This window comes from Rhinopithecus bieti, unplaced genomic scaffold, assembly GCF_001698545.2.
Source record: "Rhinopithecus bieti isolate Rb0 unplaced genomic scaffold, ASM169854v2 scaffold_5948, whole genome shotgun sequence".
NCBI lineage: Eukaryota > Metazoa > Chordata > Mammalia > Primates > Cercopithecidae > Rhinopithecus > Rhinopithecus bieti.
In genome coordinates this window covers 2393702-2417179 of record NW_016805422.1, presented here as the reverse complement: position 1 = coordinate 2417179, position 23478 = coordinate 2393702, and the positions used below count along the sequence as shown (strand labels likewise).

Here is a 23478-nt window from a genome sequence, read left to right as displayed (position 1 = left end):
TCACTGCAAGCTCCGCCTCCTGGGTTCACGCCATTCTCCTGCCTCAGCCTCCCCAGTAGCTGGGACCACAGGCGCCCGCCACCTCACCCGGCTAGTTTTTTGTATTTTTTAGTAGAGACGGGGTTTCATCGGGTTAGCCAGGATGGTCTTGATCTCCTGACCTCATGATCCGCCCGTCTCAGCCTCCCAAAGTGCTGGGATTACAGGCTTGAGCCACCGCGCCCAGCCAAGTAGATATATTTCAAACAGATAGTCTAGGAGAGACTTCTGGGATTCACCAGAGAGGAGATGGGAAGCACTAGAAGTAACGAGAGGGTTCGAGGCAGCTTGCCCAGCCGGGAACTGACTAATAGTCAGGAGAGGTTCCTGGGCATGGGGAAACAGTAAGAAAGAAACCTCCAGGGATCAGCTTTTATGATCTTGGCTATGGGAGAAACTCTTGACCCATTAGGGCCTTGGGCCTGACATGTGGAACTGCCTAAGGATTGCACAGAGACATTCCTCCAGAAAGAGAACCCACATGGGATCCCACAGGCATCTGAGCCTACAGTGGCCTCAGCTGGGAAACATTTTGAGAGCCTAGATACTGGAGAGTTACAGACATTGTTGCTGCTGCTGAGCTGCTGCAAGGAGGATAGAGGAGAACAGATGCTCCTACACACCCTTAGGAGCATCCCTACTGCCTTGTTGTGAGGTGCTGTTGAGACTGAGATGTGAGTGGACTGCACTCTCCACAGCTTCTTGTCCACACTGCTTGCCTGGGAGAGATCCCACCCTCTCTGTTCCCAGGCCCAAGGCACCATTTTGAGAGTTTAATGACGGACTGCCATTTGACTTTGGACTGTTTGGGTTGATGTGGTTGCAGTTGCCACCTGGCCAAGGAGGGATAGGGAAGCCAGGCTCTCCTCTCATATATAGGACAATACCTACTGCCCTGCTGTGAGACTGAGATGTGAGTGAGACTGAGATGTGAGTGGACCACACTCTCCACAGCTTCTTGTCCATACTTCCTGCCTGGGAAGGGCTCTGCTGTCCCTGATCGTAAGTCTTAGGTGTCATGTAGAGAGTTTAACTCTGGGCTGCACTCCACCGTGAGCCGAGTTCAAGTTGTCATGGCTGCAACCACTGTCCACTTGAGGAGGGACAAGGCTCTCTTTTGCATACTCAGGACAATACCCACTGCCCTGCTAGGGGCTGCTGTGAGATAAAGACTCAAGTGGACCGAAACTCAAGAGGCTATAACAATTCTAGATATATATGCTCCCCAAATCAGTGCACACCCATTCAAAAAACAAATATTACTAGACCTAAAGAAAGAGACAGACAGAAATACAATAATAGTGGGAAGGTCAACACCCCACTCACAGTACTAGACAGATCGTCAAGACAGAATATTAACAAAGAAACATTGAACTGAAGTTGGACTTTAGACCCTGTAGACTTAGACATTTACAGAACATTCTACCCAATAGCTACAGGAAATACATTCTTTTCATCAGTACATGGAAAAATCTCCAAGATAGACCATATAGTAATCCACAGAAAATGTCTTAACAAATTTTTAAAAAATTGAAATTGTATTAAATGTCTTCCCAGACCACAGCAGAATAAAGCTAGAAATCCGTACCAAGAGGAATGCTTGAAACTATACAAATACATGGAAATTAAACAGCATACTCCTGAATGATCACTGGATCAATAAGGAAATTGAGACACATTTAAAAAATTTTTTGAAATTAATGAAAATGAAAACACAATATAACAAAACCTGTGGAATACAGCCAAAGCATTGCTGAGGGAAATTTATAGCATTAAACACCTACATCAAAAAAGTAGAAAGATCACTAACCTAACATCGTCCCTGAAGTAACTAGAAAAACAAGAACAAACAAAACACACACTTAGCCGAAGAAAAGAAATAACAAAGATCAGAGAAGAATGAAATGGAGACAAAAAATTACAAAAGATCAACCAAACAAAAAGTTGGTTCTTTTGTTTTTGAAAAAAGATAAACAAAATTGATAAACCATTATCTAGACTAACCAAGAAAAGGAGAAGATCCAAATAACTCAATCAGAAGTGAAAAAGGAGACATTACAACTGATACCACAGAAATACAAAAGATCATCAGGGACTGTTATGAACAGCTATATACTCACAAACCAGAAAAACTAGAGGAAATGAATAAATTTCAGCCTCACAAGATTGAACCAGGAAGAAATAAAACTTCTGAACTGGCCAATAATGAGTAGTGAGACTGAATCAGTAATAAAAACAAATCTCTCAACAACAATAACAACAACAATGACAACAACAAAAGAACAAAACAACATCCATCCAGGACCAGATGGATTCACAGCTGAATTCTAGAAAACATGCAAGGAAGAACTAATACCAATCTTCCTGAGACTGTTCTAAAAAATAGAAGATGAGAGACTTCTCCTTAACTCATTCTGCAAGGCCAGTATCACTCTGATACCCAAAACAGAGAAGGGCACAACAAAAAAGAAAATTACAGATAAATATCCCTGATGAACATAAATGCAAACATCTTCAACAAAATACTAGCAAATCAGATCCAACAACACATAAAAAGAAAATACATCATGATCAGGTGGGATTTATCCCAGGGAGGCAATGATGGTTCAACATACATAAATCCGTAAATGTGATACATCACATACAGAATTAAGGACAAAAACCACATGATCACCTCAATAGGTGAAGAAAAAGTGTTTGATAAACTTCAGCATCTCTTCATGAGAAAATCCTCAACAACCCAGACATAGAAGGAACATACCTTAATATAATCAAGCCAATATATGACAAACCCACAGCCAACATCACATTTAACAGGATAAAGTTCAAAGCATTCCCTCCAAGAACTGGAACAAGACAAAGATGGCCACTTTCATCACTCTTTTTCAACATAGTACTGGAGGTCCTTGCTAGAGCAATCAGGCTAGAGAAAGAAAAGACATCCAAGTTGGAAAAAAGGAAGTCAAATTATCCCTGTTGGGTGATGGTGTGGTTTCTATCTAGAAAACCCTAAAATCTCTACCAAAAGATTCCTAGATTTGATAAATGAATTTAGTAAATTTTCAGAATACAAAATATATATGCAGAAATTGTATTGGTACACTGTATTAGTCAATTTTCATGCTGCTGATAAAGACATATCCAAGACTGGGCAATTTATAAAAGAAAGAAGTTTATTGGACTTACAGTTCTACATTGCTTGGAAGGGTTCACAATTATGGTGGAAGGCAAGGAGGAGCAAGTCACATCTTACATAGGTGGCAGCAGGCAAAGAGAGAGCTTGTGCAGAGAAACTCTCGTTTTTAAAGCCGTCAGATCTCGTGTAACCCATTCACTATCACGAGAACAGCAAGGGAAAGACCTGCCCCCGTGATTCAATCATCTCCCACTGGGTTGCTCCCACAACACATGGTCACTTGAGGTCAGGAGTTCAAGACCAGCATGGCCAACATGGTGAAACCCCGTCTCTACTAAAAGTACAAAAACTAGCTGGACCTGGTGGCACATGCCTGTAATCCCAGCTACTCAGGAGGCTGAGGCAGGAGAATCCCTTGAACCTGGGAGGCGGAGGTTGCAGTGAGCCAAGATCATGCCACTGCACCCCAGCCTGGGTGACAGAGCAAGACTCCATCTAAATAAATAAGTAAATAAATAGTCCTGGGAAATTTGATAGTTTCATGCAGAAGAGTGAAACTGGAGCAATACATCTCTCCATAAACAAAAATTAAGATGGATTAAAGACCTAAACATAAGACCTTGAACTATAAAAATCCTAGAAGAAAACCTAGGAAAAACTCTTCTGGACATTGGCCAAATAATTTGTAACCAATTCCTCTAACTAAAATGTAACAAAACAAAAACGGGCAAATGGGACTTAATTAAACTAAAATGCAACAAAACAAAAATGGGCAAATGGGACATAATTAAACTAAAAAGCTTCTGCACAGCAAAAGAAATAACAGAGTAAACAGACAACCTACAGAATGGGGAAAAAATACTTGCAAACTATGGGTCTGACAAAGGGCTAATATCTGGAATTTACATGGAACTTAAACAGCTCAACAAGAAAAAACAACCCCCCTTAAAAAACAAGCAAAGAACATGAAAAGCCATTTTTCAAAAGACATCCAAGTGGCCAAAAAATGCTCAACATCACTAAACATCAGAGAAGTGCAAATTAAAACCACAAAGAGAGACTACCTTACACCAGTCAGAAAGGCTATTATTAAAAAGTCAAAAAACAACAGATGTTTTCAAGGATGCAGAGAAAAGAAAACACTTATAACATGTTGGTAGGAATGTAAATTAAAACAATTTTGGGGGGGAACAGTGTGGAGATTTCTCAAAGAACTAAAAATAGAACTACTATTTGATCCAGCAATCTCACTATTTTCCCTTTGTGTATATGTATCTACCCAAAGGAAAAGAAATAATCATATCAAAAAGATACCAGCACTCATATGTTTATTACAGCACTATTCACAATGGCAAATATATGGAATCAGCTAAGTGTCCATAAATGGAGAACTGGACAAGGAAAATGTGATATATATATATATATATATCACATTTATATATTTATATATTATTATATATACAATATTATTCCACATTATATATATATTCCATATAATATACAATAGTATTCCATGCTATATATATTATATATATACACACATTATATATAATATATATAGCATGGAATATTATTGATCCATAAAAAGAATGAAATCATGTCTTTTGCAGTAACATGGATAGAACCGGAGGCTATTATTCTTAATGAAATAACTCAGAAATAGAAAAGGCAAATACTGCGTGCTCTCGCTTGTAAGTAGGAACTAAATAGTGAATACACATGGGCATATAGAGGAGAGTAATAGACATTGGAAACCACAAGATATGGGATGGTGGGAGGAGGTGAGGGTTGAAAAATTACGTATTGGGTACAATGTTCACTATTTGGGTGATGGTTGCACTAAAAGCCTAGCTTTTACCACTATGCAATATGTGCACATAGGAAATCACTTGTGCCTCCTAAATATTTAGAAAATAGACATTAAAAATTAAATAAAATAATTTACATATTCTTGATCATAAGAAGCTAAGCACATTTTCATGTAGTTATTGGTTACTTAGATGTCCTATTTGGTAAGTGCCTATTAAGTCTTTTGCCTATTGTGTGAGGGTGGGGACGTGGTTACTGGTTTTGAAACACGTTTTGTTGCTCTTTATTGATTTACAGGAGTTTTAAAAATATTCCAGATAGGTGTCCTTCTTTGGTTACGTGTTGCTGACAGCTTTTCCCATACTGTAGCTTGCCTTTTTCCGCCCTGGCTGGTATCTCCTGATGAACAGAGGTCCTTGAGTTTAAGGGTTTGTCCTCAGGGGCTGTGTGGCACTGGTACCCTGCTGCCATCTGGGATTGGCTGTGATTGGAAATTAGATGCTCATCAGATTTAGGAAGGACAGGTAAGTGGTCAGAAAGAGACCACCTAGGCAAGGAAAAATTATTCACTTTTCAAAGTGAACATCCAAATGATAACCTTCCACAATTGTCTTGTTCCTATATTGAATAGGGTATACTTTAAAAACAAACTTGAATTTTATGAATAGACAACATGTAGCTTTTAAAAAGGTGGTGACAGTTCAATGAATAGTGAGAATGGCTAGCTCTGTAGATCAGAGGAGTACTTATTAGTGGGTGGGAGAATGAGGGCCTTTCAAGTAAACTGGGAGGATCACCCCGGAGCAAAGCTGATTGCCCAAGGCTATGGGAGGCACAGGGCTGCTTTGGCTCTGGTCCTGGTTCACTTTGGTCTTGGTCTGGGTCATTAGGGCGAAGTTCTGCATTGAGGGCCAGAAGAGTGGGTTGTTGCTTAGAGACATGCTGGGTATTTTGACTGCTTTGTCCCTAGTTGGGAAGGTGAGATGAGTATACAAATGAGTGTGTGTGTGTGTGTGTGTGTGTGTGTGTGTGTATGCATGAGAGAAAGAGAGCTCAATAATATGTGAATTCAATAATTTTTTTATTTTTATTTATTTATTTATTTATTTTTTAAGGCAGGATCTTTCTTGCTCTGCCACCCAGGCTGAAGGACAGTGGCATAATCATAGTGCACCACCATATCTGGCTAATTAAAAAAAATTTTTAGAAGAGACCTTGCTACATTGCCAGGCTTGTTTTGAACTTCTGAGCTCAAGTGATCCTCCCACCTTACCCTCCCAAAGTGTTGGGATAACAGGCATGAGCCACTGCACCCAGCCTGACTTCAATAATTTTCTGTATGGTTTATTTGTTGGTGGAGAGTAAGATATTACTTCAAAAACATAAGAGAGAGATGGAGAGAGAAATGCCATATGGATTAAGAAAACCTTCCAGAAATCTCTTTTCCCATCCCTGTCAATATAGTTGTTAATTTTCCTGAGTCCATTGTTACTTTATCAAAAGGAAAAAAATTATAATGACTATGTCTTGAAAAGAAAAGAATCAAAGAAATGGCCCGAGATAGTAATTGCTGGATCTAAAGGGCCCACAAGTACTAACTGGGATGAATACATAAAGATATTCTCTATGTACATATATCACAGTGAAATTTCAGAACACTAAAATGAATAAGGAAATATTGAAAAGCTTTAGACTTTATTTTTCTAAAGCACAAATTTGACTTAATCCCTCAGAAGTACTCTGTAGATGGCTTTACAAACGATCTTTTCTATTGAAAGAAAACGGTGGCTGGGTGAGGGGGCTCATGCCTGTAATCCCAGCACTCTGGGAGGCTGAGGCAGGTGGGTTGCTTGAGGTCAGGACTTCAAGACCAGCCAGGCCAACATGGCGAAACCCCATCTCTACTAAAAACAAAAATTAACCAGGAGTGGTGGTGGGCGTCAGTAATCCCAGCTACTCGGGAGGCTGAGGCAGGAGAATCATTTGAACCTGGGAGGCAGAGGTTGCAATGAGCCGAGATCATGCCACTGCACTCCAACCTGGGCAACAGAGTGAGACTCTGTCTCAAAAAAAAAAAAAAGAACAAAGAAAAGGTGGCATATATGGCAATCTTCCCTTCCTTCACTGAGTCCTTATGGATAACAGGAAAAGCATTAGAAAAGGAATAGAAGAAAATATCATTGTTGGATCAGAAATCCTGCAATATCTCTGGAAGACAGGAAACAGAAGGGATCCAGGCCAAACACAGACATAGAATAGCAGTGGTTCTGGGTGCTTCCGGGAATACACACAACAGCCAACACAGTGAGTGGGCAACTACATTTGAAGCAAGTGGACAACTTTGACCCCTCCCTCTGGTGCTTTGTGCTGAGTCATGGGCAGCAGCAGGCTTAAGGGGAAGGTACCCTGTGTGTGTGCCTAGAATTAGAAGCTTTGGCCCCAAATCAAGTTACTGATACATGCTGCATTAGTCGTTCTTGCGTTGCTATAAAGAACTACCTGAGACTGGGCAATTAAGAGGTTTAATTGGCTTACAGTACCACAGGCTGAACAGGAAGCATGACTGAAGAGGCCTCAGGAAACTTACAAACATGGCAGAAGGCAAAGAAGAAGGAGGCACATCTTATGTGGCTGGAGCCTGAGGAATAGAGAGCAGGGGGAGGTGCTACACACTTGTAAACAACCAGATGTTGTAAGGACTCACTATCCCAAAAACAGCAAGGGAGAAATCTGCCGCCATGGTCCAATCACCTCCCACCAGGCCCCTTCTCCAACACTGGGGATTACAATTCGACATGAGATTTGGATGGGGACACAAATCCAAATCATATCACATGCTCTTCCACATGGCACATCCCACTCTTCCCTCAACCTCTGGAGGCTGATACGTCAAATACATCAAATACATCAAATACCTCTGGAGGCTGATACATCAAATACATCAAATATTATAAAAAAAAAAATAGCAAATTCCTGCTATTCCAACAGGAATCGCCAAACACTTAAGGAAACATCAGCTCCATGAGTTAGAGACTCTGATTCAGCACACAAAATGACCTTCACCAAGAAAGCAGCATTAATGCAGCCAACAAGATTGGACCTTAATAGAAATGAGTGGTACCCTCAGAGGGATAAGAGGAATTCATGATCATGAGCTGAGAACAGACTGCTGTTTCAAGATGCACATAGATATTACATTGGAAATGAAATATTTCATTGATATGTTTAAAAAAAATCAATGAGAGAAGCAGCAGAATGTGCACAGCTGAAGAATAAATTAGCAGGCTGGATGTTTGAATTAAGAAATAATTCAGAGCATAGTACCAAAAGACAGAGATATAAAGAATGAAACAAAGATTAAAAGACATGGAAGATAGACCTAGGAGTTTCAAGACCCATTTATTAGGGCCTCTTAAAGGAGATAAGAGAGAGAGTGGTAGAGAGAGAGAGTGGTGGAGGTGGTGGGGAAGGGAAGAAGAGAATGAAATAGTCAAAGAAAGATATGCATTGTTGGATTAAAAGGATCTACCCCGTGCTGCTCATGATGAATAAATAAAGATGCTCCCTAGACATACCACAGTGACTTCAGACATCAGTGTAACTCCAGTGCACTAAAGGTAAAGAGATTGTGAAGGGCTCTAGGAAGAAAGTAGATGGGATACTGTTTTGATTTAGAGGCATGATGACTCTTTGCTATCTTGAGGGGGTGGGGAGGGCAATCCATCTCTGGGAAGGAAATTAAGTGGAGATAGATTTAATATTGTAATATAATTTTACATTTTGAAAATAAAATGAATTCCTGTTGTTTTCTTTAGCAAACTCTGCTTGGTTGCTAGAATTACATAATTATCTTTGGGGAGTGATTGAGATTCTATAAAATACATGTGGGATATTAATATTAGTCAAAGTGGGGTCTTTGAAATGTTACATAATCTTTGTTTAGATGCTAGCCCTGAAAGGGCTTCAGGGTCATCTATATTTGTAGGCCTTTTTCTCCCTGAGGCTAAGACCTTGTTTACTACTTTGCAGGACAGAGCTAGGACTAGTGGTTGAGATTTCCTTTGAAATCCAGAGTTCTCTGTGGGATGGTTGACAATTCTTTTGGCCCTGACAGCTCTGTTTAGGCTTGTTGATGAGGTAACAGGATTGTGCATTTTGTTTTCCCTGAGCAAGAAGGCATGCCATTTACCCTGGATAATGTTTCTAATTATCAGAAAGAACAGATGATGAGTTTTATTTCGTATTAAGATTGAATTTGCAAGGGCCTACTTATTGGTAACTTGATAACCTTGATTAACTGTACGGGTCACTGGAGTGCTCAGAGTGTGTATGGGTTTGTTATGGAACAGTTAGGTAGAGAACACAAGCTCGGGTTCCTTAGCAAAGGACTCCTTGTGGTGAGAAATAATGATCAGCCTTACTGATTACTATTGATGTAAGGGTTTTTCTCCTTATTTGGCTTAGACCGCCATACTTTACTGAATGAAGGGATTCCATGTTTCTATTCTTTTCCATTTTAACTTCCTTAACTTTTCTTGTGTGATTTTAGGGGGCAGAGCCCACCAGTTGCTGAATTTAACTTGCTCCTGAAAGCTCACACTTTGGAAACCTACGGGGTGGATCCTCACCCATGCAAGGTAACTGCCCCTCACAGCAGGTCACCATATAATGGTTGTTTTGCAAAATAAAAGAGAGAGTTTATCTGTGCACAGGCCTGGCAGAGCCTTGTTAAATCTTTCCCACAGCCTGGCCCACGGTCCCTCATTGGAAGAGACAGCAGTGGGCTGCTGTTACCTGCTTTGGCAGCTGATTTTCTCCGTCGGAGTCTTCCAATTGGTCATTGATTGCTATATGGTAGCCACATTTTCCTAAATTAACATCCATGGATTCACTCATTAAATAGATGGTTTGGCCCCTGAGGAGTTACAGGCTCCTGACACATTTACTTTCAAGGCCATTGCCAGCAAGAATGCAGTCTTTAAAAATGGGAAAGTGGAAGGAAAAAAAAGAAAGATTTCAAGTTGCATTTCAAGTTGCATTAGGAACACTCGTTTTTATTTTTTCCTTTACTCATGTTTGATAGTGTTTCTCTCAAGGATGGAACACAGACTACTTACATCAGAATCTCCTGGGCCTCCCCCCAGAGCAACTAAATCAGAATTCTGGGGGTACAACTGGGGAATCTGCCTCTTTAATCAAGTTCCCAAGGAGATACTTATGGATACATTTTCCATAAATGTTTCACTGAAGCAGTGTTCTTCTTTCCATCTATTAGACTATGCATCAGCCAGACACTAGTCCTAATCCTAAACTAAGCATTTTATCAGTTAGGCTCTTAAAGATAAGTTCTGGAGTTTTAGTGGCATATTTCTTTACCCAGATTGGACTGCCTGATATTTGGTAAAGCGTTAGTCCTATAGGTCTCAGCTTGGGCTGCTCATTAGAAGCACCTGGAGCGCTTCATGAGCACCTGCTGGCCAGAACACATCCCACACCAATTATGTCAGGATCTGCCGGGGGCGGAGACCAGGCTCCCCAGGTGTTTGCAATGTGCAGCCAAGGCGGAGAGCCGGGGTTACTTGTCCATACTGGCATTTACATCCTCTTGTTCTGCCTACACAAATGTGTTGGAATATTTACCAGCAGCTCTTTCCTAGAATGGTATTAATCAGTTTATTCATTTTAGTGAATTGACTTTTATGCAGAAATTTGAACTCTATTTTATTTATTTCTTGGAGACTGACTTGATCTTTGTGTTGTTATTCCTTTGCCTTCACTGATCTATGAGATGCTTAGCTTTACTGGTCTAGGCTGGAAGCACAGTAAGCTTTTCTGGAGATATTTTTATACTGAAATTTCCAGAAATCCTGTGAGAGATTGAATCAAAATTCGATGCTCAGGGCTTTGGTTTCATCACGTTAGAGTGATAATGGCAACCAGGAACAGTTTGCTCACATTACAAAGCAGACCTAGAACACAGGCAGCCCCAGAAGACACTTGGAAGTAGACATAGTGATTTGGGACTAATTTGTATTTTTCCAGGAGGTTCCTAGAGGGCAGAAGGTCCACTCCTCAAAGGGAAAAGCTACATATTGCTGGACTTCACCCACTCTTTGAACAGCTTGCTCTTAGAAGTGCCATCTCAGAAACTTGCTTTATTGCTATAATCATTGGAATTAGTCTCAACCTAGGGTGAGGATGAATGAGTATGTTGGTTATCATTTATTTTATTTTCCTCAAACTAAACAGATTTTCTATCTTTTCCCAGGATTCAACAGGCACAACAACATTTTTAGGATTCACAGCTGCAGGCTTTGTGGTATTCCAGGGAAATAAGAGAATCCATTTGATAAAATGGTGAGTGCCTCTTTGGAAAACTGACTTTCCATTTTTCTTAATCTTGATTCCTCTGTCCCCTCCTTGGCTTCTTGGGCAAGTATCAGGTAGAATGCCTGGTGTTCATTTCCTGGCCTTGGAGCTTCATCATAAAGCGATGTAACATCTAGGTTGCCTTTGGTGGGGACTTGGAAATGCCAAGCTGAGGAGTCAACTTAGGAGGCGTGGGCTCAGGGACTCTGCCTTCGAAGAGAAGGTATCCAGTGTTTCCTCACCAGTAGCTTCTACGGCTGTGGCCAAGGGGGGCACACAGATGGGTCAGGGCAGGGTAAAGGTTTGAGTTCCCATGAGCAACTCAGGATCCACTCTCCCCAACTCACTTCTTTCCACTCTCCTCCTCTGTTGAATCCTGGGTGCAAACTTACCCTTTGTTATCCAGTGTATCCATGAAGATGCTTTTGGCAAAAGGTAGCAGGAATGTCTACTCATGATGGCTTACAAATAAGAGGACTAATCAGCCCACAAAGCAAATGTGGAGCAGTTCCATGGTCTGTTAACTTAAATGCCTGTTAACTTAAATGCCGGGAAGGATTTAGGTCTCTCTTTTTTTTTTTTTTCCTCTGCCATCCTTGGGCAGGCGCATTGGTCCTGAGGCTCCCACTCCTGAGACAGGCATGCCTGCGACTGGCCTGCACATCTCCCCATGGCAACGCCCAGAGCCTGGAGGAGAGCAGCCCCTTCCATGTGTCTCCTTTTCAAACAAAGATAATTTTTCAGAAGCCCTGTAGGAGACTTCCTGTATATCTAATTGGACAGAATTGGGTCACATGTTTCTATTTAAACCAGTCTTTGCTGAAAAGAGTGGGAACTCCAATATATAAGAACACAGTTCTTTTGTAAACAGGGAAAACAGGAGTGAACATTTTGCAGTGCAGTGGATTTGCTTCTTGGAAATGGATGCAGAGGGAGGAGAAAGTCAGATACTGTGAATCCACGTCATTTCATTAACTGAATCTGAAATCAGCACATTCTTCCCACCTTGCTAAGTGGGCTGGGCAATTAATATTGTTCTGGTCACTAATGTTAACGAACACTAGAATTTCTTGGAAGAAAGATGCAGCCTGACTGTAAATAATAGAATAAATAATTCTGAGCTGTGTGCGGATCCTCTCTCGGGAAGAGAATTGCCGTATAACTTACTCAGGGCTTTTCGCTGCCCATTAGACCTTCACCAATGATAAGATAATATCTTGTTTCACTGCAGTCTGCCTGGCGTTTTTGAGTCAGTCAGATTCCTATGGGAAACCCAGGTACCTTGGTTAGCTGCCACTTTTTTTCTTCTTACCCAGAGATTTTCTTTCCTTAGGCCAGATGTCTGCAAATTGAAGTTTGAAGGGAAGACATTTTATGTGATTGGCACCCAGAAGGAGGTCAGATACTGCTTTTTCTAACTGCCTGTTATTGTGTGTGCATGAGAGAGATTCAGGAATAAAATATGCCATTAGTATTATAGTCAACAAAGACCATGACTTTGAAGTGTTTGATGACAATGAAAGCTTATGCTGAAAATATTTTAGAGGCAAACAAATGAGTACTGGGTTTGTACATTGAGCAATAAAGTCAGTGAGCAATGCTGATTGTACACCCCTGTGTACAAAACAGACTGGGATAGACTTTGGAAATAAAAGATGGACCCTCTCCCTACCTCTTTTTGCCAAGATACAGACATATGAAACAAATATAGTTATAAAGCTAAATATCAACAACTAGTGCTCATTAGAGTGTTATGAACAGAGCCTATTCATCCAGAGAGTCTTAAAACAAGGGAGTTACTAGATATAGGTTGTGGGTTCACCAGGGAATGTATTTGTGGGGAGACCATTAACAAAATATTAAGCCTCAGAGCTAGCTCTAGAAATTTGCAAGTTTTCTTGTCATTAGTTGTCAACCCAAGTACTAGTTAGGCAAATATATTTTTAGGCTAATTCTAGTGTGACAGAGAGGTATATGATGCCTGGACTGTTGAAAAGCATTGTGAGGCTGATTTTGATCAGAAGCAGGTCCTAAATACATTAGTGATATCTGCAAAGGGTGAGGGAGGGGTAAATACCATGTTAATGACACCGTAAAGAACGCAGCAATATGTTAAGTTACTTCAAGTCTGTGTGATAGGAGACAGGATACAAAGAGGTAAGCACCTGAAAAACAAAACAAAACAAAAAAAAACCCATGGAAAGTGTAAGTGGTGTTTTACATGCCTTTTCTTGTTTTGTTATTTTTTAATTAGAAAAAAGCCATGTTGGCATTCCATACTTCAACACCAGCTGCCTGCAAACATCTTTGGAAGTGTGGAGTGGAAAACCAGGCCTTTTATAAGTAAGTGGCTTTTATTCACTTAATTATAGCTTTTAAAAGCACCCATGGAATTCTTTATATTTTGCAAATGGCTGCATATTTATTTCTTTTAATACAGTTTTAAAAATTATATGTAAGTAAATTAAAATTTTGTGCATTGTTCCGGGTGACTCCCAGTGATTGTTGGCTTGTTGGCCTGAGCTCGATGTTGGATGCTTCCTATGGAATGGCTGTGGGCCACTGTGTGTGTGTGTGTGTGTGTGTTTGTGTGTGTATGTGTGTGCATTTCAAATAGCTGTTTCCACAAAATGTGTCACAGGATCAATTTTTGGTTGCCCTCCTCCCCCCACCCCCACAAAGCAGACCTTGAGATAGAGTTTGGTGCAAGTAGCTTATTTGGGATGTAATCAATGGACATACCAGTAGGGGAGTGGCGGGAGGGGGGTGAGATGGGGAAGCAACATAAGATGCATTATTGAGCAGGTCACTACCATGGACAATGGCTCAGACCTTCTTAGGAACTCTGGGACATGATGTAATATGCCTCACAGTTCTCCTGCCGATGGGCAAAGAGTCAGGGTTGTTTATCTACAAATTCCCCATGTATTTTGGTTGAAGCCTGCTTTGGGGGCTAGAATTAATACTCTCTGATATTTCTGGCTTACTCTGAGTATGGTTGGACGTGCTTTCACAACCAGAAACAGAGACCTCTGGCAGAGAGTCACCTGTGTTCATAGTAAGAAGGCTTCGGTGTATTGAAAACAGAGCTGAAGGTTTATGGGTGGAATGCTGTCAGAGCCTAGGATCATAGAAAGTAGGTGCTGGACAAGACTTCAGAAACCATCTGTAAAGTTCTTGGGTTTCAAAAGAAGTTCAGACTGAGGTCTGTCCATGGAGTTACACCTTCTCCTCTGAGAGACACTTGCTGACTGGAAAGGCAGTGGTAGTGGATGCAACTAAGAACCTAGTCCAGCCCTGCTCAGGCCATCAGCACTGTACACCCCTGGACCTCATCCAGGGGTCTCCCTGGATGACTGGGAGACTGGGAGACTTTGATCAGTCTCCCTGCCCCTTACAGTGAGATTCTGTCTTACTGATTAGAGTCATCTCCCTGAAAATGCTCTCTCTGGGCTTTGGCTGATGAGAACCATCAGGAGAATGATGGCTTGGATAATGATTTTGAAACAAGTTTCAGCCACAGAATACTTTTCCTTAATCTGAAGTGTAGGAAAAGCCCAGCATGTAAAGGAGATGAAAAGAAAAGTTGTGGTGGTCGATGTGGCCTTGGTTGGGATTGGAGATTTCAGACTCTTTGTCCATTGTTCATTGCTCTTCAGGAGCTGGGGTGACCAGTTGTCCAGGTTGCCTATGCCTTTCCTAGGTTTAGCACTGACATCCCCATGTCCCAGGAAACCCGTCAGCCCTGGGAAAACCCAGGAGCATAATTTGAACACCACTGGGTGAGATGATGCACAAAATGCTGTACTAGGAATGACTGGGCAAGGTGATGTGTACCAGTAGACCTTGCTGTGACCACCACCACCTCAAGGTCTTTGTGTGCCTCCTGCATGTTTGGGAACTGATAAGGAAGGAGATCATTTGGCCTTTGGAAAATCTGCATGTCTAGAAGCTTTCACCCACATAAGAGTTCAGAGAGGGAAACACAGAGGGTTTGACATTCTCAGTCTTTAGTTGGAGCCTTAGTGCTTTTTATTTTGTTTTAAAAAAATTTTTTTTAGTGGAAATCAAATTTACGTGCCATAAAATTTACCCTTTTAAAGTGTACAGTTTTGTGGTTTTTAGTGTAATTCACAAAGTGATATAGCCATTATCACTATCTAATTCCAGAACATTTTTATCCTTCACAAAATAAACCTTATGCCAATTAGCAGTCATTTCCCATTTCCTCCTCCACCCAGCCCCTGGCAACCACTAATCTGCTTTCTGTTTTTATGGATTTACCTATTATAAACATTGTGTATAAGTGGAATCATAAACGATGTGACCTTTTGTGCCTGTGTCACAGAATGTCTCCAAAGTTCACCCATATTATAGCATGTCTCAGTACTTCATTTCTTTTTATGATTGAATGATACTGCATTGTTTCGATAGACCACATTTGGTTTATCCATTCATCAGTTGATGCTCACTGGGGTTGTTCCCTCTTTTTAGCTACTATGAGTAATGCTGCTACGAGCATCGGGTACAAGTTTTTGCATGGACCGTTCTCTTGGGCATATACCTAGAATGGAACTGCTGGATCATGGCGTAACCCTATATATTAGGTTTTAGAGGACCTGACACATGGTTTTCAGTGCCTAAGCTTTTGGAACTCTTCTGTTCTTTCTTGAATGAAACCATCTGTTTCCTGTCAAAGGATAACTTAGAGATGTTCAGTTAGTTATTTTCAGTGAATACTTTCTTGCATATGAGGGAATTAATAAATGGAGTGAAGAAACATGGCAAAAACAAGATCTATCATAACATAATTTTATTACAGAATTTTATATATCTGTACTATGTATCTGTACTGGATCTGATCTCTATTTTTTTAACCTGTGTTCATTATTTTTATTTAGGTTAAAGTCACGTAACATAAAATTAATTATTTTAAAGTGTACAATTCAGTGGCAGAGTATGTTTAAAATGTTGTCCAACTATCATTTCTATTTCCAAATATTTTCATCAATGCCAAAAGGAAGCTATATACTCACTGAGGAGTTACTCTCCCTTGTTCCTTTCTCCAAGATTTCTATTGGATTGTAGATTTTTACATGCCAGCATGTCAGTTCTGTAATCAATTTGAACTCTCTGAGGGCAGGAACTAAGTTCTGCTTTTCTTTTTCTTTCCTGAAGATCTCAGGCATTGAAAACATGTTTACTAGCTCAGATTGATAAGGCATGGTTCCTGTCCTCAGGAGATTGTTATTTCATGTAAGAGACCAAAAGGCAAATGAACAACAACAACAAAAGCTAGAGAGGAATCCAGAGGAGAGGGTGAGTCTTGCTGCCAGGGGAGCTAGGAGGTAGAAGACCCTTTTAGCTAGGAGGAAGGCCATCCCAGCTCCGGTAGGGTACCATGGCAGGAACGTGGAGGATGCATTTTGCAAGACACGAGTGGCTACAAGGTTGGAGTAGAGGATAGATGAGGTAGAAAAAGAGGTGATCAGGGACCAGGAGGTCTTGGGGCCAGACACAGAGGGCTTGATCGGTGCAAAAGAGGCAACAGAGGTGCAATAGGTGTGGTTGATTGTTCTTTACATGCAGACAGGCCTATGGGAGTGGGTGATACAGGAGAACACCCAGCAGACAGGCCTTCCTTTAGAGGCACGCGGCAAGTTTTGCTTGGAAGGACTTTGGCACAGCCTTGAAGATACTTTAGTGAAATCACTGGGTCCATATCAAAGAATAACTTGGAGACATTCATTTGCTATTTCACGCACGTTACCATATGCAAGGAAGTCAGTTGGGAGACAGAGTTAAATAAAGGCAAAAACAAAACTGAGAGGAGAAAGGGAGAGAAAAACCCAGCAATCTGGGGAAATGTTTTACACATTTTGGGTAAGCAGATTAGCTGGCAGCTAGTAAGGAAGGTATTCTGATAATTTTATCATGAACTAGGTAGGTCAACTTGGCATGTTGGAGAAGTCCCTTCCAGTCACTTGTGGATGCTTTGGAAGACTTGAAGGGTTTAGCTGTGAGCACAAGTGACAAACTGTATACAGTTGACCAGTCTTTGCATTGGAACTTCGGCTATAGTTAACCAAGCTACCCTCCTCTTATTCGACTTCTAAACCTGAATGTTTGTAGCGACCTGAGATTTGCCTGAACATTTTGTTCCTCCATTATCCCATAATCATCCTTGTTCCTGAGGAAGGAGGGGAAGTATCACTTGTTCTGACCCAGCTGTGGGACCTTGGCCAGGTCACTTTATTGCTGTCTGGCCTTAGCCTCCTCACCTGTAGAATGAATGGGCCTGGGACTGACCTGCGTGCATTTGCTTGCACTACTGGGGCATAGCGTAACAAGTGTGAGCTTTGGAAGTCAATGGGCTTGGTTCTAAATCTTGACTCTGTCATTTATAGCAGTGTGGCCTGGAACAAAGCTCTTAATTTCTTGGAGCCTCATCTTTATTTTTCATCTCTGAAATGAGACTGAATGACCTGCCTTGCTGTGTTCAGTTCTGCCAGGCATATGAACCATTGATAAGCAGAAGCCGCTGCTCTATTACTGCCCCCTCTGCTAACGGTTAGAGTATTTTGAGCAGCAGTTGGATGAAGAGTCCACTCCTTTTCATTTGGAAGGCTCTGATTCTGGTAACCTCAGGGGTATGCCTGCTTCCTCCACTGTGCCCACCCTTCCCTGGGCAGAGGTCCTGGCCCTGCTTCTAGATCTGTCCTGCTGGCCCTGCATTTTAATGGTTTCAGCTGGCAGAGCAAGGCCCTGATCTTGTTTCCTGGATGGTTTGTTCCTTCCATTTTTACTTCACCTGCACGGGAGCGGGGAGGCCCCGGGGCCTCTGCTTGCGAATTCCCCAGTGTGCTTTTAGGACGCAAATGTGCTTGCTGGTTGTCAGGTGGCCAAGGGCCACAGATCTGTTTTGAAAGCCCTGGCTCTGAGATCTGCCTGGGAATGGAGCCCAGACGCAGAAACTCTGATGTTTTCCCGCCTACTCCAGACCCCAGGGGATCTCCAACACAGACTTATTCACCATTGAAGAGCTTCCTTTCTACCATGTGTGGTCTATCATGGTGCTGCCAACCCCAGAGCTCACTGTTTCTGGGTGCTGGTCCACTGAAAGCACACTGGACGCATTGAGGGATTCAGGGGCTCACTGATGTTTTCATTCACAGCGTCTTTATCTCACACTTTTTGCTGTGTACTGGATACATGGTTGAGGCTGTATGACACTCTCTGTTCCCAATTTGTTTTGGAATTGTGTGCAGGGGATAAAAGCAGTTCCTAGTACATTTCTTATTCAGAGTTTGGTGTACATTTTGTCAAAGGAGCAGTATTATGCTTGGTAGGTAAGAACCCAGACTAGCTCCCTAAACAAGTGCCTCTCACACTTTAATGCACACGTGAATGAGCTGGGGAGCTGGTTAAAATGTGGATTCTGATTCAAAAGGTCTGGGGTGGGCATGAGAGTCCATATTTTTAATAAATTCCAGGGGATACTGTGCTGTGGGTCTGTAGACCACACTCCAAGTAATAAAGTTCTAAACTAGCAGTTCTCAATCTTGGCTACGTTAATATCTCCTGGAGGAGCTTTTAAAAACTATTAATACCAGTGCTATGGGTCCCTGTATCCTACCCCAGACCCAATTAAAGCAGAATCTGGGTCTTCATTGAAACTTGTGCACAAGCCTTCGTAGCAGCATTAGTCATAATAGCCAAAAAGTGGAAACAATCCAGTGTCCATCAACTTATAAATGGATGAACAAAACATGGTATATCCATACAATGGTATATTATTCAGCCATAAAAAGGAATGAAGAACTGATACTACAGCATGGCTGAGCCTTGGAAACAGTATGCTAAGTAAAAGAAACCATTTACAAAGCACCATATATTGCATGAGTCCATTAAAATAAAATATCTAAAATGGCAAATGTATACAGATGGAAAGCAGATGAGTGGTTGCTTTGGCTGGGAGTAGGTGAGATGAGGAGGGTAATCAGGGAGTGACTGCCAATACCCATTGTGGTAACAGGGGGTTTCTTTTGGAGGTGATGAAAATGTTTTAGTATTAGATAGTGGTGATTGATTTTTGTAATCTCTTTTTTTAACTTCATGAATTATACTAAAACCCACCAAAGTATAAAATCTAAAAGGGTGAAATTTAAGGTATGTAAATTATATCTTGACGAAGCTGTTATTTTGAGAAATCTGAATCTGGAATGAGGCACCTAGGTATTGGCAGTGCTAAAAGTTTCCCAGTTGTTGCTAATGTGCCATTGAGGGATTAAGACATTGCTTTAGTTCAGTGATTCTCCCATCGGGTCCCTGAACCAGCATCATCACTCCCAGAAACTGTTGGAAATGCAGATTCTTGGGCTCTTCCCCAAATCTACTGAATCAGAGAGATGTGTTTTAAAAAGCCTTCCAGGTGATTTGTTGCTCACTAAAGTTTGAGAGCCAGTAGGACTAGAGCATGATTTTTTAAATACTAAAATCAGACAGACTTGGATTTATAGCCTGGTTCCTGCAGCTTCTATCATGGAACCACGTAAAGTGATGAAACCTCTCTGTGCCTTATTTTCCTTATGTGAAAATGCGGATTCCTTCCTTCTTGCAGAGAGCCATGAGGATAAAAGGAATTGTTTATTAAAGGTGCTTTGGATGGGGGTATTGCCCATATTTAAGGCTCAGTAGTAAATGCTGTTATTGTTATGGTTACTCCAAGAGCTCTAAATTATGATGTCAATGGGAAATTGTGTTGTTAATTCTAGGGGTGGCCTCTTTGAGCACCACCCAATGTCTGCCCAGTACCTATCCTGACCTTCATCCAAGCCCCTGGAATAGCAGGTTTCAGAGGAGAAATTGCAGGTTGGGGAGAGGGGAGGTGTGCTCCTGCAGAGATGAGCTGGATTTCTTTGTGAGGTCAGATGTTTGAGCATAGTCATACTTCTTATGTTGGGACTTTGATGGGGAGCTGGAGATTGAAGTGAGAGAGGGCAAGTAGAAAGGAAGGCAGAAGGCCATAGGAGAGCGAATTGCGGTTCCAATGAGGCTGTGAATTCATTGCTTTCTGTGGGAAGAATACTCTTCCCTGGGCTTGCTGTGGATGGGAGAGTCTGGTAAACAGAGTGCTTGGAACATTTTGGCTAGAGTTAGAGCTCTTTGATTTGCTTTCAGGGTGTTTAACATGGTTTTCTGGAACCTCCATAGTTTAGAGGATTGGCTTTGGTAGCTTCATAGTGAGAAGGTGATGAAGGGGTTTGAGACTGATATTAGGGAGGGAGGAAGGTGGGAAGGAAGGAGGGAGGGAAACTATTATATAATGAGCGGGTATGATGCTAGGTGCTTTCAAATCATTTACTCTTGTGTAACCCTCCTGAGAGTACCATGAAATATTATAACACCCTCCCCCTTTAATAATATGTAGAGAAACCGAGGCTCAGCAAAGCCACACGGCATGACCAAGGTCACAGAACTAGACGTGAATAGGAATCTGGACCACTGTTCTTTCAGGTGAAATGTCACCTCTTGGGTCATCCTAGGAGAATTTGGGGGCACAGAGGTTCTCAAATGTAAGTGGCCTTCTTGGAATCCCCTTAGGTTACTTGGTTCAAGTCAAGCCCCTCTTCAGACCCACTGAATCAGAATCTCTCATGATAAAGCCTGAGAATCTGTGTTTTTTATACCTATTCCAGGTGTCTGATGCCCAGCCAGGTTTGGGAACTGGTACTCTGGGTTCATGTACTTTAACGCGGCCACCATTCTCTCTCCTCTGTCCATTGCCCTCCCTGCTACAGCCTTGTTTCCCAATTCCCAGTGCGTGGGTGTCATTTGAGCTCTCAGAATAAACTCCCTGTTAACATTCCATTAAAAATCTCAACTGAAACACTCTGGGAGTTCACCTGGACATGTGGGAGGGCAGGTTATTCGTGGGAATGCTCTTGGGCAACTGTCTCTGAGCAAATCAGACCATCTGCAGCTACTCTTCCAGAGGAACCCGCTGCCAGAAAGAAGCGCAGTCTTTTCTCTCTGCTCATCCTGAGCAAACAGCTACTGGCCTTCTTTGTGAAATGTATCTTTTGACCTGCTTCTTCTGAGTCACTTTGAAAGTTTTTGGGAAGGAGTGCTGAGACTGACACTTCCCTCTAAGAGGCCAGTCTGGGTTTGAGCGGATGATAGTGGCTTCCTCCTGGGGCCTGGAAGGGCCAGAGCTGAGGCCAGACTAGTGAAAAAGAGCCACCACCTCTGCCCTGCACGCTGTGAGTAGCCAGGAAGTTGACTCACGCCTGTGCTGGCTTTACCGGCTTCACGTGTCGCTTCTGTAGAATGGGCAAAGTGTTGAGTTCAAATTTTAAAACCATTAAGAACTCAGTCTTTTTTTTTTTTTTTTTTTTTTTTTTTTTTTTTTTTTTTTTTTTGCCAACAACTGTGTCCAAGGATCTTAGAACCTGGATACAAAAAAAAAAAAAAAAAATAAAAAATAAAAAAAAAAAAAAACATTAAAACAAAAACAATCGAAGCTTCTTCAAAACTTTCTCTTCTCCCTACCTTTGAGGACTTGGGAGCAACCCTGCCAAGAAGACGGGGAGAGGGCAGAGGTGATCGTCCTTTTCTCTTCTCAGGCTTCAGTAGATAAAGTGTCAGGCCCACAGCTCTGTAGGGCTGGTTTGGAGTTTTAGGGGGTGCAGATGGGCCCAGAGCGGGCATGTCCTCATAGGAGGAGGAGGAGGGCATAGCTGGGACCACCTCAATGCGGCTTGCTGGGGGTTTCTAGCCTCGTGAGTGGGTGCGGTCTGGAAGGAAGTTCCAGCCAGCACACTGCAGGGACCCCCCCAAGACCATGGCCCTCATGTGCCCTTGTGTGTCCTCAGAGGTCCCGCACCATTTTCTCTGGGCCCTGCCCTGACAGCATCCCCCTGCCAAGGCCTGTGCCCTCCCCTGCCCATCTCACTCTCCCTGGTTAATATTTGTGGCCAGTGCCCTTCTGTGTCATCTTGGGCTGTTTACACAGGTGGGTGGGAAGGGGCTTCTTTGCAGAAGATTGTTCCTATGGCTTTCAGTTGTTCTGTCGATAAAGACCAAGATCCTTAACGAGGCCCGCTTAAGGTCCGGTCCTGGGAAGTTGGATTCTCACTCTCTGTCCAAGTTTCCCTTGTTCTACTTTGTACATCTGCACATTCACTTTTCTTTATTAGGAAAAGAAAAAAAATGTGTGTGTGTAGTAATAATAACATGGGAAAATGCACAACGAGTCTTTTTAAAATGTGTTTTGTTTATTTTTTTTTAAATTTCAGTACCTTTTGGGGTACAAGTAGATTTTGATTACATGGATGAATTATGTTATGGTGAATTCTGAGATTTTGGAGCACCTGTCAATTAGTGTACATTGCACCTAATGTGTAGATTTTATCCCTGGCCCTTACTGCCCTACCCCTTCTGAGGTTATAAAGTCCCTTATATCACTCTGTATGCCTTTGCGTATGCATAGCCTAGCTCCCACTTAGAAGTGAGAACATAGAATTTTTGGTTTTCCATTCCTGAGTTGCTTCACTTAGAATAATTGAGTCTTTTTAGTTCTCCAGATGTTTAGGCTGATGGCTTTTGTGCCCGCTGGCCCTCTGCTGGGTCTATCCACCACTGCTTATCACCATGTCCTGGTTAACACCTTCCAGCCCCTGGATCTCAGCTCAGATGTCCCTACCTCAGGGCACCTTCTCTGGCCCCCAGGCTAGATCAGCCATGTCTTTCCTGTACTCACCTTGGTGTGTGGAGCAGGGTTGGCACTCAGTTAGTAATTGCTGAGTGAATAAAGAAGCTTCAAGAGGCCCAAGGGTGGGGCTCACTGCACTGAAACTTCCCTGGCTCTGTGCATGTTTTTGCTCAGGATGCTACAGATCGTATTGATTTTGTCTGTGTGTGTTTAAGATTTTGTGACTATCAATATTTTAAATGATGCTGAACTCTCTGAGACCTGTTCTTTCTAACTTGTTGGATTTAATTGTACAAGGCTGAACGTGAGTGTTGTAGAGCCGTCCTCAGCTGTCACAGTAATTTAGTGCCCTGTACACAGCCTCCCGGCAGCCCAGGCTCTAGACTGCTTTTCAGAGTGGTGTTGTTTTGTT

General features: G+C 42.0%; 1 protein-coding gene across 2 annotated transcripts in view; it reads left to right on the top strand.

Annotated features, from left to right (window-relative positions):
- The window catches only part of FRMD3 (FERM domain containing 3), a 299052-nt gene that overhangs the window by 227898 nt on the left and 47676 nt on the right, over positions 1 to 23478 (top strand). For both annotated transcript variants that reach the window (XM_017872367.1, XM_017872366.1), the window contains exons 7-10: positions 9534 to 9621; positions 11253 to 11341; positions 12687 to 12750; positions 13608 to 13696. In XM_017872367.1, the coding sequence (XP_017727856.1) occupies positions 9534 to 9621; positions 11253 to 11341; positions 12687 to 12750; positions 13608 to 13696 (330 nt within the window). The remainder of the gene's footprint in view (positions 1 to 9533; positions 9622 to 11252; positions 11342 to 12686; positions 12751 to 13607; positions 13697 to 23478) is intronic.